This window comes from Chiloscyllium punctatum, chromosome 16, assembly GCF_047496795.1.
Source record: "Chiloscyllium punctatum isolate Juve2018m chromosome 16, sChiPun1.3, whole genome shotgun sequence".
NCBI classification, from domain to species: domain Eukaryota; kingdom Metazoa; phylum Chordata; class Chondrichthyes; order Orectolobiformes; family Hemiscylliidae; genus Chiloscyllium; species Chiloscyllium punctatum.
This window is the reverse complement of record NC_092754.1, coordinates 14,650,445-14,671,113: the sequence shown is the minus strand read 5'-3', so window position 1 is coordinate 14,671,113 and position 20,669 is coordinate 14,650,445. Positions and strand designations below refer to the sequence as shown.

At 42.4% G+C, this 20,669-nt stretch overlaps 1 protein-coding gene across 5 annotated transcripts in view; it reads right to left on the bottom strand.

Annotated features, from left to right (window-relative positions):
* prkcz (protein kinase C, zeta) overlaps positions 1-20,669 on the bottom strand; it is a 428,930-nt gene that overhangs the window by 235,390 nt on the left and 172,871 nt on the right. For all 5 annotated transcript variants that reach the window (XM_072586280.1, XM_072586279.1, XM_072586278.1 and 2 more), the window contains one exon: positions 7,494-7,579. In XM_072586280.1, the coding sequence (XP_072442381.1) occupies positions 7,494-7,579 (86 nt within the window). The remainder of the gene's footprint in view (positions 1-7,493; positions 7,580-20,669) is intronic.

The window sequence follows — 20,669 nt, the reverse complement described above, 5'->3', positions numbered from 1 at the left end:
CTGCTAGGAGGCGCCCAGTCTCCCCAATGTAGAGGGGACCACATCGGGAGCAACGGATACAATAAATGATATTAGTGGATGTGCAGGTAAAACTTTGATGGATGTGGAAGGCTCCTTTAGGGCCTTGGATAGAGGTGGGGGAGGAGGTGTGGGCACAGGTTTTAGAGTTCCTGCGGTGGCAGGGGAAAGTGCCAGAATGGGAGGGTGGGTCGTAGGGGGGTGTGGACCTGACCAGGTAGTCACGGAGGGAACGGTCTTTGCGGAAGGCGGAAAGGGGTGGGGAGGGAAATATATCCCTGGTGGTGGGGTCTTTTTGGAGGTGGCGGAAATGTCGGCAGATGATTTGGCTTATGCGAAGGTTTGTAGGGTGGAAGGTGAGCATCAGGGGCGTTCTGTCCTTGTTATGGTTGGAGGGGTGGGGTCTGAGGGCAGAGGTGCGGGATGTGGGCGAGATGCGTTCGAGGGCATCTTTAACCACGTGGGAAGGGAAATTGCGGTCTCTAAAGAAGGAGGCCATCTGGTGTGTTCTATGGTGGAACTGGTCCTCCTGGAAGCAGATACGGCGGAGGTGGAGAAATTGGGAATACGGGATGGCATTTTTGCAAGAGATAGGGTGGGAAGAAGTGTAATCCAGGTAGCTGTGGGAGTCGGTGGGTTTGTAAAAAATGTCAGTGTCAAGTTGGTCGTCACTATTGGAGATGGAGGGGTCCAGGAAGGGGAGGGAGGTGTCAGAGATGGTCCAGGTAAATTTAAGGTCAGGGTGAAATGTGTTGGTGAAGTTGATGAATTGCTCAACCTCCTCACGGGAGCACGAGGTGGTGCCAATGCAGTCATCAATGAAGCGGAGGAAGAGGTGGGGAGTGGTGCCGGTGTAATTACGGAAGATGAGCATTGAGTTCATTCATCAAACGTGGGACAACTATAGAAAAATTGCATGCATCTTTTGCGATACGCAGACACCTGTAATGGTTGGTTATGGATAACAGGCCATTGTTTACCAGCAGGGAATTTGAGTATTTATTACAATTGAATGGCATTTGACAAACAATGACAGCTCCATCCAATGGTCTGGCAAAAAGAGCAGTCCAAACTTTGAAGGCAGGTTTAAGAAACAACCTACAGTAGTAGATGCCAAACTGTCCTGGTTTCTGTTTGATTATGGAACCACACCTCGTGCAACAGCAGGGATAGCTCTAGCAGAGTTCTAACGGGGAGCTTATGCCACACCATGGCGTGTGTGTGCGTGTACGTAAATGAAAGGGTGTCAGGAACACCAATGCTGGACACAAGACTCCACTAGATAAAGGCGAGGTGCTGCATTTTGGGAAAGCAAATCTTAGCAGGACTTATACACTTAATGGTAAGGTTCTAGGGAGTGTTGCTGAACAAAGAGACCTTGGAGTGCAGGTTCATAGCTCCTTCAAAGTAGAGTTGCAGGTAGATAGGATAGTGAAGGCGGCATTTGGTATGCTTTCCTTTATCGATCAGAGTACTGAGTACAGGAGTTGGGAGGTCATGTTGCAGCTGTACAGGACATTGGTAAGGCCACTGTTGGAATATTGTGTGCAATTCTGGTCTCCTTCCTATCGGAAGGATGTTGTGAAACTTGAAAGGGTTCAGAAAAGATTTACAAGGATGTTGCCAGGGTTGGAGGATTTGAGCTATAGGGAGAGGCTGAACAGGCTGGGGTTGTTTTCCCTGGAGCGTCAGAGGCTGAGGGGTGACCTTATAGAGGTTTACAAAATTATGAGGGGCATGGATCGGATAAATAGACAAAGTCTTTTCTCTGGGGTTGGGGAGTCCAGAACTAGAGGCATAGGTTTAGATTAGATTAGATTATTTACAGTGTGGAAACAGGCCCTTAGGCCAAACAAATCCACACCGACCCTCCGAAGAGCAACCCACCCAGACCCATTCCCCTGCATTTACCTCTTCACCTAACACTACGGGGAAATTTAGCATGACGAAATCACCTAACCTGCACATTTTTGGACTGTGGGAGGAAACCAGAGCATCCAGAGGAAACCCACGCGGACATGGGGAGAATGTGCAAACTCCACACAGACAGTTGCCTGAGGTGTGAATTGAACCCCGGTCTTTGGCACTGTGAGGCAGCAGTGCTAACCACTGTGCAATGCTTATAGGGTGAAAGGGGAAAGATAAAAAAAGAGAGCTAAGGGGCAACATTTTCATGCAGAGGGTGGTACGTGCATGGAATGAGCTGCCAGAGGACATGGTGGAGGCTGGTACAATTGCAACATTTAAGAGGCATTTGGATGGGCATATGAATAGGAAGGGTTTGGAGGGATATGGGCCGGGTGCTGGCAGGTGGGACTAGATTGGGTTGGGATATCTGGTCGGCATGGACAGGTTGGACCGTAGGGTCTGTTTCCATGCTGTACATCTCTATGACTCTAAGTGAGATAGCCACTTTACTTTGTTGACAAAAGCTGCTGCAAGAACCATGGGAATGGCTCTGCATGCGTAACAGGCATGGTCGACAGGAGGTCAGGTCCAAAGACATATAAGGTTTGTGTCAGAGCAACAGTCCTGAACAAGCAAATGGATCACATGAAAGTGCAAACTCAAATAGGGTGGAAGGAAAATGTGCCCGGCTCTTTTGAACAGTTGAAAAAGGCTGGGGGAGCCCATAGGTTCTCCCTCTCCATTTGGTCTTTGAGAAGGTGACCAAACAGATGGATGACAGTAAAGCGGTTGATGTGGTGTATATGGATCTCAGTAAAGTGTTTGATAAGGTTTCCCACCGTTGCAGAAAATATGGAAGCATGGATTGAGCGTGATTTAACTGTTTGGATCAGATATTGTCTACTTATAAGAAAACAGAGGGGATTGGTTGATGGAAAATGTTCATCCTGGAGTTCGGTTACTAGTGGTGCACCACAAGAATCAGTTTTGGGGCCACTGCTGTTTGCCATTTTTATAAATGGTCTCGATGACAGCATAGAAGAATGGGTTAGTAAATTTGCAGATGACATTAAGGTCGATGGAGCTGTGGACAGTGTTGAAGGATGATGGATAAGCTGCAGAGCTGGGCTGAGAGGTTGCAAGTGGAGTTTAATGCAGCAAAATGGGAGGTGATTCACTTTGGAAGGAGTAACAGGAATACAGCGTACAGGGCTAATGGTAAGATTCTTGAGCAGAGAGATCTGTGTCCATGTGCATAGATCCCTGAAAGTTGCCACCCAGGTTGATAGAGTTGTTAAGAAGGCATACGGTGTGTTAGCTTTTATCGGTAGAGGGATTGAGTTTCGAAGCCATGAGGTCATGTTGCAGCTGTACAAAACTCTGGCAGCTGCACTTGGAGTATTGCACACAGTTCTGGTCACCGCATTATTGGAAAGGGTTCAGAGGAGATTTACCAGGATGTTGCCTGGTATGGACAGAAGGACTTATGAGGAAAAGCTGAGAAACTTGAGGCTATTTTTATTAGCGAGAAGGTTGAGAGATGATTCGATAGAGACATACAAGGTGATCAGAGGATTACATAGGGTGGACAATGAGAGCCTTTTTCCTCGGATGGTAATGGCTAGCATGAGGAGATGCAGCTTTAAATTGAGGGGTAAAAGATACAGGACAGATGTCAGAGGTAGGTTCTTTACTCAGAGTAGTAAAGGCGTAGAATGCCCTGCCTGCAACAGTGTTAGACTCTTCAACTTTAAAGGCATTTAAATGGTCACTGGATAAACATATGGATGGTAAGGAAATAGTGTACGTCAGTGGGCTTCAGATTGGTTTCACAGGTCAGCGCAACATCGAGGGCCAAAGGGCCTGAACTACGCTGTAAAGTTTATGTTCTATCAAGCATTTAAGAAACCTCAGAATCTGAAATGGGCACGACGGATCTCGCACCTCGATGGCTTTGAAGCCTGGGGATTAAAAAAAAGAGAATAAATTTCTTCCAAGATGCTCCAGGCACAAGAACAGAGCTATTGTATGTTCCACACTGCCAGTAACAGAGGCGAAGTTGGAGGAACTTGACCTGGTGCTAAAATGCTCCAGGAGGAGCTACATAAAAAGGACTGGTCTATGTCTTTGGACTCAGAGGGGACAGATGATTGCAAATTGACTGAAATGAGGGCAGCCAGGTGGACATCATTGGGGGTGTAAATCTGGATTAGCGGGGCCTGGCTAACATAAAAACAGGAAAACAAAAACATTTACTATAAACCGACCTACTCCCACAGCTACCTAGACCACACCTCCTCCCACCCTGCCCCCTGTAAAAACACCATCCCATATTCCCAATTCCTTCGTCTCCGCCGCATCTGCTCCCAGGAGGACCAGTTCCAATACCGAACAACCCAGATGGCCTCCTTCTTCAAAGACCGCAATTTCCCCCCAGGCGTGGTCGACTATGTTCTCCACCGCATCTCCTCCACTTCCCGCTCCTCCGCCCTTGAGCACCGTCCCTCCAATCGCCACCAGGACAGAACCCCACTGGTCCTCACCTACCACACCAACCTCCATATACATCGTATCATTCGTCGTCATTTCCGCCACCTCCATCACCAGGGATATATTTCCCTCCCCTCCCCTATCAGCGTTCCGAAAAGATCACTTCCTCCGTGACTCCCTCGTCAGGTCCACACCCCCCACCAACCCAACCTCCACTCCCGGCACCTTCCCCTGCAACCGCAAGAAATGCAAAACTTGCGCCGACACCTCCCCCCTCACTTCCCTCCAAGGGCCGAAGGGATCCTTCCATATCCGCCACAAATTCACCTGCACCTCCACACACATCATTTACTGCATCCACTGCACCCAATGTGGCCTCCTCTATATTGGGGAGACAGGCCGCCTACTTGTGGAATGTTTCAGAGAACACCTCTGGGACACCCGGACCAACCAACCCAACCACCCCGTGGCTCAACACTTCAACTCCCCCTCCCACTCCACCAAAGACATACAGGTCCTTGGACTCCTCCATCACCAGACCATAGCAACAGGACGGCTGGAGGAAGAGCGCCTCATCTTCTGCCTAGGAACCCTCCAACCACAAGGGGTGAACTCAGATTTCTCCGGTTTCCTCATTTCCCCTCCCCCCACCTTGTCTCAGTCCCAACCCTTGAACTCAGCACCACCTTCCTAACCTGCAATCTTCTTCCTGACCTCTCTGCCCCCACCCCCACCCCACTCCGGCCTATCACCCTCACCTTAACCTCCTTCCACCTATCGCATTTCCAACATGCCCCCCCCCCCCCCCCCCCCCCCCACCCAGTCCCTCCTCCCTACCTTTTATCTTAGCCTGCTTAGCACACTCTCCTCATTCCTGAAGAAGGGCTCATGCCCGAAACATCGATTCTCCTGCTCCTTGGATGCTGCCTGACCTGCTGAGCTTTTCCAGTAACACATTTTCAGGTCTAAAAACAGGAATGTCAGACATCCTGTTCATTCTGACAGCTGAGGGAGCTGGATCAGTGTCAAGGACTTTCCACACAAATAAAGGGTGACTTGTTAACAGAATACCAGCCACCTTGGAGCTGTCACTTCAAGTAGGCATGATGCATGCAATAATCAGAGCTATGGCCCATGAGCCTTCATGAGAAATGTGTGCAGTGACATGTGAGAGTGGTGGACCAGAATATAAAGTAGCAGAGAGAGGATGTCAAAAATTACCATTTCAGATTATCAAGATTAGATATTTTTCTTGCACTACTGTGCATTCCATTTAACCTAGGTCACAGAAAGGTCTCCGGGGTAATTATCTGTGTACAGGTTGGCTGTGCCTGGTTGGGTGGCCTCCTTTGCAGGTCTGCAGGAAAAAGGACAGCTCTCCTCCCTATCCCATCCACTAGAACCTCCAAGGTCCTTTCCATAAAACTGGGAGCTAATTTGCCTCTTTGGACTACTTCCTCAGTGTCAAACGACATGTGTCAGAGCAAGTTCCTGGTGCAATTTCACAAGAATGTGAAGAACTGGTTGCATGATGAGATAACTAGCAGAAGATTGTACAAGAAAAGTTATTCCAAGCCATAGCTTACTGAGCATCATGAATTTTATTTGAGAAAACACGAACTGCAAATGGAAAACTCTGCCCTATGTTTGCCCACTTTGTTCGTATTGTTTTTTTGTCATGTACTCCCGTACTTCCAAATAAATCTGGGTGACATAATTACCAAAATTCAAATGTATTACTTGAAAACTAAATTAAAATCTAAGTATTCTATTCTCACCAGTCTGTCCTGGGTTTAGTAGTTTCAAATTGTATGGAATAGAAAGCCAAGATACGGGTATATCACATGCACACACATTACTTCTCTTCTTCTTCACATCCATTTCTAAGACTTTTCGACTTTCCATGTTCAGCATCATTTGTGACTCCTCATATAAAGTCCATATCCAAATGCAGCAAGACCTGGACAATATCCAGGTTTGGGCTGAAAAGTGGCAAATAACATTCATGCAACACAAATGCCACGCAATAATCATCTCCAATAAGAGACACTCAAACTGCTACCCCTGGACATTCAATGGCAGTACCATCACTAAATCTGCCACTATCAATATTCCTTGGCTATTATGACTAGAAACAGAATTAGACTAGCCATATAAAGACAGTGGCTGCAACAGCAAGTCAGATTTCAGAAATACTGTGACAAGTAACTCACCTCCTGACTCTCCAAAGACTTTCACCATCTGCAAGGAACAAGTCAGGAGTATGGGGAAATGCTCTTCACTTGCCTGGATCAACAATCAAATGTATGACACTATCATGGACAAAGCAGCTCACTTGATTGGCACCATGTCCACAAGCAGCCACACCCTCTACCACTGACACTCAGTAGCAGCGGTGTACATTCTACAAAATGCAGTGCAGAAATTCACTACGAATCCTTATACAAAACCTTTGAAACCCATGACCACCACTATCAACAGGACAAGGGCAGCAGATATACAGGACCAGCACCAAGTTCCTTTTTCAAGCCACTCACTACCAATATTCCTTGGTTATTATGACCAGTTGTCATTGAGTCAAAATCCTGGAAATCCCTCCTGAATGGCATTGTGGGTCTACCTACAGTAGATGGACTGCAGCAATTCAAGCAAACTACTCACCACCATCTTCTTAAAGGCAACTAGAGATGGGCAATAAGTGCTGGCCCAGTCACTGACGCCCATGTTCCATGAATGATAAGAGATCAGTAATACATCGCTCTGATTTTAATAAAATGGGGAAAAAAACAGGGATTTTTTAATAAATTATTTTTAATAAATTATAAATAAATTAGGGATACCCATAGTCAATGTTGCTTGTGTTTGATGTAAAGTCAATCAACACGTGTTAGCATGCTGGAATCTTAAATGAAATCCAAAATCCACTACTATTTAATCTTGGTCTCCTGCTCTTGCTCCAAAATCAAATATGTTGTGAATATTTTTTACATACATTAAGCTGATAGAAGACTAATTAGCATTGATGCACGTAATGTATCAAAACAGCAACATTAACACACAGATACTAGGTTACTCACCCTGTTAAAACGTTTGGCCTGAAAGAGATGTCCATTCACACGGTAAAGCTTCCGCCATCTTCTAGCGCCACGTCTATAAATTGATTCTAAACAGAGAAAAAAGGTGTAAAATTAATACTAGTACCCCTTCTGGCAACAGCTAATTAAGCAAGATAGGATCTAAGTGGTACGATCATCTCTCTGTCACAGCATGCCGTACATTGTAGTTGCTGCCCAGGCTGAGTCATGGAAATTGCACGCTAAGATCCTGCCAGGTTGCTGTGGGAAAAAGATCAAAAGGGGGAAAAAAATCACCCCATTATTGCCTGCTCTTATGCTTCACTTATGTTCTTACTTATAGTGGGGTGCTTTTTTCTGGGAAAAAAAAATCAGGTGAAATAGACAACATATGATGTGCATTTGGAGGCATCCTTGGCTACAGCTGTGAGTGTTGTCATATAATCTTATGTTATAATCATATAACATAAGAGAAACAGCAATCCAAGTCACAGTGGTCGACCACTCCTCTTAACCACCAAAGGATACTTGATACAAATTTAAAAATATAGACGTAAAATGTTACTTGCTCTGCTGTGGAATTTCATCATTGAGCCATTATATCAGCAAGCTATTTACCACACAGTTTCATTGACAGCAACCTGATTCAGGTAGAAAAATGAAACTAACTTCCACAATCTGACTCATACAATGACAATGTGTCACTTCTACTTTATAAATAAAAACCTAAGCAAACACAAGGCAATTAGATGAAAGACCTGAATTCCTGAAGCACCTTTCAGTCCCATAACCAAGGAAATTGCTCAAAACGTAATGATGAGTTAATTTTTGAGGTACAACATCTTTGTAGAAAAATGGAAGGTATCAGAAGGAAGAGCAATTCAACTGGCAATGGCAACCGATTTTAGTGTATTAGGTTCATAAAACTATTACCTACCAAAGAATATTTAATTGTAACTCTGCATTCAGTCCCTAACTTAAGACAAAATTTTGAGGAGGTTGTAACACGAAAACAAATCTTGTGGCATAGTGGATGATAGCATTCCTGCTTATGCAGCAAAAGCTCTGTTCCAGTCTATCCAAGCATTTAATGGTCAAAGAAGCTGTGTTCTTATCAACCTGCAAATCCTTCTGAAATAACTCTACAGAGGTCAGTATCCCATCACCAAGTCACCCTTTATTTACTCATAGAAAGTCCTTGACACTAACGCAGCTTCCTCAGAGCTGGCTCTCAGATTGAGCAGAACCTCTGACACTCTTGTTCATATTTCTTTTACCCTGACATTCCTGTTTGTCAGTCAGCCAGGGCTCTGACTGGATAAATTAACAGCCCCAAATCAGGGAACTCATTCCATGGGGTCCATCTGGTTGACCTCGTTACAATTATTACACCTTCCGATACATGTTTATGGCAGAAAGTTAAAAGCAAGAGAGATTCCTAGTCAGCCATGTGATGCAAATAAAATTAGTCCCTCTTCTATTACAACTCATGGCTCCAAACTACAACAGGCATGTTAAAATGAAGCGTAGTTATCACAGCAACTTGGACTCCCAAGTCAACTGTAATATAACATACTACAGAGGAACCTGAATTTTGGATTATCCGGCAAGATTGCAAAGTCCCAATGTTTGGCTAAATGATGTGATCTGACATTCGATTATTCGGCATTCAATTGACCAAACAAAACACTCCCTGCCAGTGTCCTTCGGATGGCTGAGGTTCCTCTGTGCGTAGAGTTTGGTACTTGATCCTTCGGTTGTATGTTCTCAATCATGTAGTGGCAAGATTGGAAGCATGGGTCCAGAAAATATGAGGGAGTCATGTTGGGATCTCACACCATACATTCTCTCCATTGAGTAATTTTTCCAGAGTTGGGAGGGGAGCAAAACAGCTGTCCTCTCCTCTCCACAGGTAGCCGCTTATAATAACAAGTTTTAAAGTTTAAATTAAGAACAATTACAAACTAGCAATTCATCAAAATTGAAGCTGCCTCCACCATGTAGAGGCCACCTTTGCAAGTTAGATGCCCTCTCAGTGGCAGGTCGGTGTGGTCATCAGACTCTGGGACTCAATACCCAAATGACGGGGCTTTAAGCAAGACAAGTCACAACTTACAACATCAACAATTCTTTGTCAGGTTTTCCCTCCACTCATAGGGGCCCTATTTGCATTAGCCTTCACTGCCACTGAATTTCATAAATGCTATCAAGCATGTCTCTATGTTGAGGCTCCTTCACAGTTCTTAACCTGCCATAGCAGTTCATACCTCTGCGCAGGCTCCAGACTAAAGGGGTCGACCAATTGGGCCTGAAGGATCTGGACCCTAACTGCTGTCCCCAACAGTAGGCAAACAACTGGAAGGTTGTTCTGGGAAGACTGCCAGACAGACACATTGCCAACAAATGCAGCCTATTAATTCAGTTTCAGTCTTGATGTCAGGATCCTGAAGCATAGAACAATCCAGCTTTATATTTCAGTAAAATGACTTTCTCTACCGCATCAAATCCTGTGCTCCCGTTTCCACTTTGTACATTCGGACACGGTTCTTTTTGAACTGTATATCCAATTCTCTTTCATAAAAGGGTCATAACAACCTAACTTGGCAACTACCCGATTAAAGGTGGAATCTGTCCAGGATTCCAACCAAAAGTGTCTGTCTCTGGACAAGGAGTAAACTCTGGACATTTCCAATGTCATTCTGCTAAGGTTGAATTCTAGTGCTTGATTCTGATGAATTTTTGTCCTTTGGTCAATGATTTTTTTATTTTAAAAAGTACTTTCATCCAAATTGCTACAAGTCTGCACCTTGAATCATCAGCTTCTTTGATCCTGGTTACATTTGATGAACTGTGTGTTCTGTTTTCCTGTAGTTAATTCCTTAAATTCTTCTGTAGGGCAATTAGTTGTTCTTGTGACAATAAAGCATCCAGTTTACAAAGCAGTTTTGTCTGTGTAATCTTGAATCTCTTTTCCAAGCCATGGATAAACTGCTTTCAATTCCTGTTTAAATTTCTTATCTTTAATAGTTTATTGCAGACAGTTATTGCTGTTCCTTTTGAGTATAACACTTTATATCTTGTTGATTCTTTCAATCCATGAACAACTATTGACGTTCTGAAATTTATAATGCCACATTATTTAGGACTGATATGAGGAAGCATCTCTCTCAGGCAGAGTGGTCAACCTGTGGAATTCACCGTAACAGAATGTATTGGAGGTTGGGTTACCAAGTATAATAAAAAAGAGAACAACATGTTTTTTGATATAAAGACATCAAGGGGTGTGAAGAGGAAGTGGAAAGACTGCATTGAGTTCGAGGATCAGCTATGATAATAATAATGAACGCTATAAATGTCATAGCAGGCTCAGGGGGGCTGAACGCAGTTTGCACCCTCATTTTTACCCCTTTGTCTCCTGAAGGCAGTGCGGAATGCAGATATTGTTCCACAGGCTGTGTCAGTTTGGCAGCATGGTCATCATTCTTGATGTTGCACCAAAGATAAATTACATAGACAAAACTGCTTTGTAAACTGGATGCTTTATTGTGACAAGAACAACTAATTGCCCTACAGAAGAATTTAAGGAATTAACTACAGGAAAACAGAACGCACAGTTCATCAAATGTAACCAGGATCAAAGAAGCTGATGATTCAAGGTGCAGACTTATAGCAATTTGGATGAAAGTACTTTTTAAAATAAAAAAAATCATTGACCAAAGGACAAAAATTCATCAGAATCAAGCACTAGAATTCAACCTTAGCAGAATGACATTGGAAGTAGTAGAGGCTGTCCCAGTTCTATCAAGCTGACTTCTTAGCAGGGTTTACTGTATAGAAAGTATAAAAACTAACTCTTTGATTTTTCTTCTTACACTTGGCACGTTGAAGTGAATCACTGCCTTTTGATGACGAGCCTAGTCGAAATCAAATACAAAATGAATGAAAGTTGCCAGTTTTCAAAGTCACAGTGAATTCATGGTCATCATTAGATTCTTAATTTCAGATTTTTATTGAAGTCAAATTCCAGCATCTGCTATGGCAGGATTTGAAGATTTCAAGTCCCTGGAACATGACCCTGGTCTGTGGATTAGCAGTCCAGTGATAATACCCACTAGGCCATTGTCTCTGCTTAATTTCATTCACAAAACCAGGCATGCCTTGTAGAAGACCAGAATTTGCAAATCAAAGATTAAAGTTAATCATAACTTTAGATTAGATTAGATTAGATTACTTACAGTGTGGAAACAGTCCACACCGCCCCGCCGAAGCGTAACCCACCCATACCCCTACATCTACATCTACATCTACATCTACCCCTTACCTAACACTACGGGCAATTTAGCATGGCCAATTCACCTTGCCTGCACATCTTTGGAGTGTGGGAGGAAACCGGAGCACCCGGAGGAAACCCACGCAGACACGGGGAGAACGTGCAAACTCCACACAGTCAGTCGCCTGAGGTGGGAATTGAACCCGGATCTCTGGCGCTGTGAGGCAGCAGTGCTAACCACTGTGCCACCGTGCCGCCCACAACTTCTAAGTGTACTGCCTACTACCTTTTACTAATCTGTATGCGGACCTGCACGTGCAAATTCAATTCGATAATGTTGTGTTTAGTTTCAGGTATGTAGGAGAGAACCAATAATAATCATTTTAAACTCAAAATCTTGCCGCGGCAAATTTTAAAATTGAGATACATACCTGTGGGTAAGTAAACCCACACCAAGTATAAAATATACTGACCATGGGATGGAAAAGGAATAGATTCTGTTCACAAAGTAGAAAATTGCAGCTTTAAATACAAGTAATTACTGTACCTATAAGTTAGTTAACCCATTTTTATCAGCAAGAAACTGTTTAAATCTTCCAGGAAAATACTCCTGTTTTCACAGTGAACATTTTTTGCAGATGCTAAAAGCACGCTAACAGTATTAGCTTACATTTATATCGCACCTTTAAATATCACAAAAAATGAAAACATACCTATAATTTCAAGCCTAATGTCCTGATATTACCTGCAGGTATAGTATACAGTTTAGAACCAATAATTCAACTGATTCTGTAAGGAAGTACATACTGCACTTCACAAATAATGAAAAGGACAGAACCATACTATTCAATCTAATTGATCTTCGCATCACAGTAGCCTCCACCAAATCTTATTATCTCATTCTTGTACCTTCTTTTCTCCAATCTATGAAAACTACTCTTGAACTATTTCAATTATTTGCTAGTGGCACATTCTCACCATTTGAATAAGTGATCATCTTGCCTTCTGTGCCCTTTTTTTCTGGACTCACCAAGTCAAAACAGTTTCTTCATGTCCACCCTATCAAACACATTGATCATCTTAAGGACCAATGATCTTCCGACTCTCATCCAGAGAAAACAACCCAGGCTTTTTTTTTCACTGACAGTCTTCTTTTAATTCTGGTAGCATCCTTGCAAATCTTTTCTGCACTTCCTCGAAATTAGAGTTCTAGGTCTGGTCAAACCAAAATTAGTAATAACTTTAAGTACCTCCTTTGCTATTCTATTTATCCTGAAAAAAAATTCCACTGTGCTGCTTTCAGTCTTCATGCATTCCTACGTTTAGTCATTTAATCCCAAATCTCTTTGTTATTCTACATGGTTTAATTTCTCACCATCTGAGGAAACAGTGGCCTCTTCATTCCTCCCACCAAAATGAATCACCCTCTAATTCCTGATACGGACTTTAATTTGCCACATCCGCCTACTCTAAGTCAATTAAGTTTTGGTGTACTGTATACTGGTGCAATCAACATTATTAGTGAACCCATCTATTCCACAGTTTCTTGAAATTTTGTCATATGAGTTAATTGTGAAAAAAAATTTGCTCAATATATTTTATTTACACTGACATCAATCTTTAAAAGGAGGCAGTATTGAATCAATTTAATATGGGATCAAAAATATTATTCCAGTTCCTGATAATGCGATTTTCAGCATTCCAGATGTTTAATACTCAAAGAATTTAAATGACAACCTCTTGATAATACACATATATTGATGGATTTCTGTCTGAAATTTTAAATAGTGTCATACTGATGAAAAAAAGTATTAAGTATAGGATGCACAAAATTTGAGTGACTGACGTGAACAAAACCATTATGAATTCGAATATGCCAACTGCTCCCACACCTAATTGCATGCAAAATTTTCAGTTATCTGGAACAGGAAGCAAGGTGTCTGGCTGATGAATCCAACAACTATTTTAAACATCAGACAAAAAGAAAGTTGCTCAAGGACATGACTTGTGTAATCATGACTGTTTCCAATAAGACCATAAGACACAAGCAAGGCCATTTGGCCCACCGAGTCCACTCTATCAACCAATCATGGCTGATGAGCATTTCAACACGACTTACCCGCACTCTGTGTCCCTTAATTCCTTGTGAGATTAAGAATTTATCAATTTCTGCTATGAAGACATTTAACATCCCAGCGTCCAACTGCGCTCCATGGCAGTGAGTTCCACAGGTCCACCATTCTCTGGCTGAAGAAATGTCTCCTCATTTCCGTTTTAAATTAAGCCCCTCTAATTTTAAGGTTGTGCCTACGGGTCCGAGTAACCCCGCCTAACGGAAACATATTCATCCAATGGTTTCTGTAGCTGATAGTATGACAAAATTTTCAAGAACCTAGACAGCTACATTTGAATAGAAGCTTTTGGTATTTATCTTGAGATGAGAAATTCAAATTATCTTTGTATCACCATTTGTTAGACATTGTTTAATCAACTGTTCTTTGGCATCACACCTGCAGAGAATTTTCGGTGCATCATGACAAGCAATGTTGGGTGGCTCTTGTGGCGAGCCATACCTCTGAGCCAGAGATGCCTAGCTTCAAGTCATACTTGCTCTTCCAAATAAACCTGTTGGACTATAACCTGTTGTTGAGAGAGTTTTAAACCTGCTCCAGAGGGTGTGTAATAATATCTCGGTATAGGTTTTTATCTAAATATCAACAAGCAATCTAGAAAGACTGGAGGGACCTGTTGCATGGATGTCATCCTAAATCATAGCTCCATGATAACGTGATACTTAATGTGAGGTAAATAACTGGTCAAAACACAAGGACTAACTCACTGGAAATCTTCAAATTAGTGGCAGGGAATCTTTATTCTCACCTGAGGACAGATCAATCTCAGTTTTGTATGTTATTTAAAAGATGACACATTGACAATGCATAAGATCACTATTAACAGAAACTTTTAGCTGTAGGACCTGAGCTTGCAACTTTCTAAATGTGACCCAAGACTGCTACCAAACGAAGCACAGGTGACATCATCATGAATAAGTTGTCACAAAGGTTTTCAATGACGCATCTTGTAAAATCAAGCAAAACCACAGAATGAGAAAAAAAATCGCACAGATTATAGAAAAAGTTTAAATTCTGAGGATCCGGTTACATTAACAGAATACTGGACTTCAAAGATGAAAAGCTTATGCAGCAGTCTGTGAAAACTGGTTGTCAATACTTAACAACTCATGCTGAAGGAAATTAACCAAAGACAAATTCCTTTCTCCACTGAAAAAAACAACTGCAACAGTTGGCAGTGCAAAAGTAAGTAAAAAACTATAATAAATGAATAGCAATCAGGTCATCTCCAGGAACTGTTTCAGTTATAAGCAAGCTCAGTGAATCACTGCTGTCCAGCAATCTATTGACACTAAATTAACGGTGTGCCCTAACTGTTGCCACATAGATTTTTGATATTAGAATTAAAGACAACATTCAATATTGAACACAGGCAACCCAAGTACAAAGATAAAGCAAAGACAAAACATTTTTGTTACTTTTGAAACAGCAGACTACAGTTTATTCGAGTTCTGCAAATACTTTAAGTGCAAGTTGTGTGCTTACATGAAAAAAAAGGAAGATACAGGGGATCCTCAAATTATGAGCATCCAATTGATGTGATCCCATACAGGAGTAAAATTTTAAATATTTGATTTACATACCATCGGAACAGGTCCCCAGTACTGGTGCCAATGTTCCATAAATTCAAACCTATTTCTCCCATACCAATCGTTAAAACCATGCATTTACCTTCTTAATCTTATTGACCCCTGCCAATTAGTTCAAGGCTCAGGTGGTAATCCAGAGATTAACACCTTTCTGGTTCTGCTTTCTAATTTAACACCAAGCTGTTCACACTCCCTTGGGAGACCCTCTGCTTAGTTTTTTCTATGTCGTTGGTATCTACGTGGTCCACAACCACTGGATCTTTCCCCTCCCATTCCCAAGTTCGTCTGCAACCCAGATGAGATATCCCGAATCCAAGCACCAGCTCGGCAACACGACCCTTGGGACTTTTGATCCTGGGCGCAGAGAAGTGCCTATGCCCCGAACTGTACTATTCCTAATTACAATGGTATGGCTCCATGCACGACAGTGCTGCAGTCAGTCGGCTTATCCTCCCTGCAGTCCCAATTCCCAAGCACACAGGGTGCAAAACTCTTGAACCTGTCAGACAAGAACAGGGCCTGAGGCTCCTGCAATTTCACCTTCTGGATCCCTCAACCTGCCTTACTCACAGCCACACCCTCCTGCCCCTGACCACTGGCTGAATTCAAGTTAGTCAATCTAAGGAGTGTGACTGTCTCCTGAAACACAGCGCCAAGTAACTCTCCCCTCGATGTGTCTCAATGTTTGAAGTTCAGACTCCAGCTCATCGACTCTGAGCCAGAGTTTGTTAAGCAACCAACATTTACTATAGATGTGGTCACTGGGAACCACAATGGGTCCACCAGCTCCCATATCATGCAGGAACAGTACATTACCTAACCCTCTATCCTTATTTTATTTAATTAGTTTTGAATTTAATTTTTAAACTGTTTTTGTATCTCAGCGTATTATCTCAAACTGAATGCAAGCTGTCACCAATAATTCAACAGATTGGCTAATAAGGTGTCTACTATTGTCAATCAAATCACAGCCATCCTTTGATGTCACTTATCAGATTCCCCCCCAGACGAAATCAGAAATTCTTACTTTCCCAGGCTGCTTTCTGCTTTCGCCTGCTCAGCTCCACTCCTGAATTGAAGGCCGCAAATCCCCGAAGAAAGCTTTTAGATCACTTACCTTGCCAGGCTGCTCTCCAGTAGTGGGGAAAATTCTTGAGTCCATTATCAAGAACTTTACAAAGAGCATTTAGAAAGCAGTGGCAGAATCAGACAGTCAGCATGGATTTACGAAAGGGAAATCATGCTTGACAAATCTCTCGGAATTCTAAGAAAATGTAACTAGCAGAGTTGACAAGGTGGAGCCAGTCAATGTGGTATATTTGGACTTTCAGAAAGCATTTGACAAAATCCTGCATAAGAAATTATTGTGGAAGATTAAATCACATGAGATTGGGACAAATGTATTGAGATGGACAGAAAACTAATTGGCAGAGAAGAAACAAAGAATAGGAATAAATGGGTGCTTTTCAAATTGGCAGATAATAACTAGTGGGATGCCACTGGGATCAGTGCTAGGACCGTACTATTCATAATAGAGAGGAACCTCAATTATCGAACGAGATGGGCTGGCACTATTTCATTCAGGTAATTGATTATTCTGATAACCGATTTGACGGTAAACAAGAAAAACCATACTGATTTAATGCTGTGCTCTACCGGAGAGTTTGTTTAAAACTATAATTTTGATGAGTCTGCTATTTAAACAAACTAATCTTTGCATTCTGCAAATTAAAGATTAAACTGAGAAGAACTAAACCTTCACCATCACAAAAATATGTGAAATCCCAGCATTAAACAAGGTCCCGAACAGCTTCTACCATCACAAGAGCATTTGTCAGTTTCCATGAACTCAGTCTCGTGACAGAAAGACAGAAGCACTGCCTCGCGCATGTGTTCACTCTTTTTGCCTTTTCATGTTTTTTTTAAAAGGTGTGAAACGTCTACAGGCTGACTTTCACACAGAACTTATGAAAGAACAGAGAAAGTTGACACGCAACTCACTTGTGCTCCCTTATCTTAGAAAGGCAGAAGCACTGCCTCATGCACGTGTTTACTTTCTTGGCCATTATTTTTATGAATGACCCAGTAAAGTGATGGGAATACCCTGAAAACCTCGCACTTTTCCAGAGGTCTGTGTAACTAACCCTTGCCTTTAAAAAAAAAATCCAGTCACTGTTGCTCGAAGTGCTTGGGTTTCTTTGTTTCTCCCAGCGTTTTCGCATGTTCTTAAGTCCAGGTAATCCGAATACACTTACCTCTTTGATGTCATGTTTTTGCAGGACCTTGAAATCTTCTTCAGATAATTGATATTCATTTAATAGAGGTTCCTCTGCATATATTAATTATTTGGATGAGGGATCAAAATATAACATCTCAAAATTTGCAGATGATACCAAGTGGAGTGGGAGGGTTGACTGCGACAAGGATGCAGATGGGCAGGACAGATCGGGCAAGTAGACAAATCAATGGCAGATGCAGCAATAATTTGGATAAATGAGAGATTATTCACTTTGGAATAAATAACAAGATGACAGATTACTACCTGGTTGGCTATAAATTGGGAGAGGGGAGTGTGCAGTCAGGCCTGAATGTGCTTGTGCACCAGGCACTGAAGGCAGGCAGGTGCAGCAGGTGGTAAAGGCAGCAAATGGTATGGTGGCCTTTGTTGCAAGAGGTTTTGAGTACAGGAACAGGGATGCGTTGTTGCAGTTATACAGGGCCTTGGCGAAGCATTGTCTAGAAGGTTGTGTGCAGTTTTGGTCTCGTTTTCTGAGGAAGATTCTCTTGCTCTCGAGGGAGTGCAGCAAAGGTTTACCAGGCTGATTCTGGGGATGGTGGGACTGATGTACGAAGAGAGGTTGACTAGGTTAGGATCGTTTTTGCTGGAGTTCAGAATCTAGATTAGAGTGGTGCTGGTAAAGCACAGGAGGTCAGGCAGCATCAGAGAAGCAGGAAAATCGATGTTTTGGGCAAAAGCCCTTCCATCAGGAATAACTGATCTCCAGTATTTGCAGTCCTCACTTTTGCCTTTGCTGGAGTTCAGACAAGTGAGGAGGCAATCTCACAGAGACTTATAAAATTCTAACAGGATTTGACAGCATAAATGCAGGGAGGACTTCCTGATGGGGGGCGCTTCCAGAACATAGGTACAGTCCGAGGATTGGCATGGATCATTTAGGTCAGAGATGAGGAGACATTTCTTCACCCAAACAGTGGTGAGCATGTGCAATTCATCGCCACAGGAAGTAGTTGGTGACAAAACACAATGTATTCAAGGGACAGCTACATATAGCACTTGGGCAGAATGGGACCAAAGGTTATGAGGAGAAAGTAGAATTAGGCTATTGCTGAATTTTAAGATCAGTCATGGTAGTGATGAATGGCAGAGCAGGCTCAAAGGGCTGAATGGCCTCCTCTTGCACCTATGTTTTCTATGAACATTTCCTGTACTTAAACAGCTGCTTTATATTGTTCTGCATTGTTTTGACCTGCAGACAAATCAACTTGTGATTCGACTCATGAACAGAACAAGTTTGCAATGCGGAGATGGCCTGCATCTTTAAATGGCATTTCATCACATCTTTAGGGTGACTAAAGCATTTAATCACACTTCTTGTTAACATATGCAGCATTCTGTTTATGTTGACACAAGTCTGATAAATATCAAATGACTGAATAATTGGTCATTTGATGGGATTACTCTTTTTGAATAGTGCTTTGAAAACGGGACTTGACATTTAACCGGGAAACCTATGCCCATCTCAGTTTAACATTTTAACTAAATCAAAAGTGTGGCATAGTGACTCAGTGATTAGCATTGCTGCCTCACAGCGCTAGGGACCAGGGTTCGATTCCAACCTTGGTTGACTGTCTGCGTGGAATTTGCACATTCGCCATGTCTGCTTGGGTTTCCAATGGGTGCCCCGGTTTCCTTCCACAGTCCAAAGATGTGCACATTGGGTGGACTGGCCATGCTAAATTGCTCATAGTGTTCAGGGATGTGTGGGTTACACGCATTAGGGGAAATGCAGGGTTACAGATATAGCGTAGGGGGATGTATCTGGATGTTTTTCAGAGGCTTGGAGAGGTCCTGTTGGGCTGAATAGCCTGTTTTAACACTGTGGAGATTCTATGATTCACTTTTCAGCAGTAAAAATAGAAATGCTGGAGACACTTAGTAACTCACACAGAATCTACTTTGGTCATCGGCCCCAATACCTTATGTGCCTCAGTTTCAAAGTTTGCTTTATCATACTTCCCTGAAACACCAAGGGATGTTTCATATCAGTAAAGATGCTTATGTTTCACATTTCATGCATTGTAGATTTTTTACAAAATGATTAATACTCATCAGTTACTGCCTAAACAAGACACCTTTACATATATATGGTGCCCAAATTAGTTCAGAAGCATTTAATAGGGTGCCCCAACTTCAAAGTTAAAATTTATGTAAATTGAAAAACTTAATATAACTCAGATTCTGAAACTCAATGCAAGCTGGAAGCAGCAATTAAGTGAAGGAAGCAGCTCAGAATGATCTCAAGAGAACATTTAAGCAGTCGCAGGGCAACTTTTTCACAGAGGGTGGTACAGGTAAGCAATGAGCTGTCAGAGGAACTGGAGGAGGCTGGTACAATTGCAACATTTAAAAGGCATCTGGATCGGTATATGAATAGGAAGGGTTTGGAGGGATATGGGCCGGGTGTTGGCAGGTGGGACTAGATTGGGTTGGGATATCTGGTTGGCATCGACAGGTTGGACCGAAGGGTCTGTTTCCATGCTGTACATCTCTATGACTATGACTCTCTGTGATAGATGAATTTAAAGCTGACATGTAAAATAATGATTTTGATACTGATGATTAGTCCTGGCAAAACTGAGTGTTTGAGCAAGTTATTGGTATCTTCCACTTGGGTATTGCTATGACAGTACAAGATAGGTCCAGACTGTTTAAAAAAAACTTTGGGTTGATGTCAAGACCTTTTTCCTTCGCATAAAAAGTTTGAAATAGACTTTCAGACAAAATGCTGGCCATAAAAACCCAGAATAATTTCATAAATATAAGCTGCTGTGAAGAAGTTTACAGTTGTTCTGACTTGAAGAATTAAGTTAAGCCAAATAGCCTTTCTCATCTTTAAGTATCTTATAATCAATCATGGAATCCCTCCCCTCCTTATTTCACTACTGC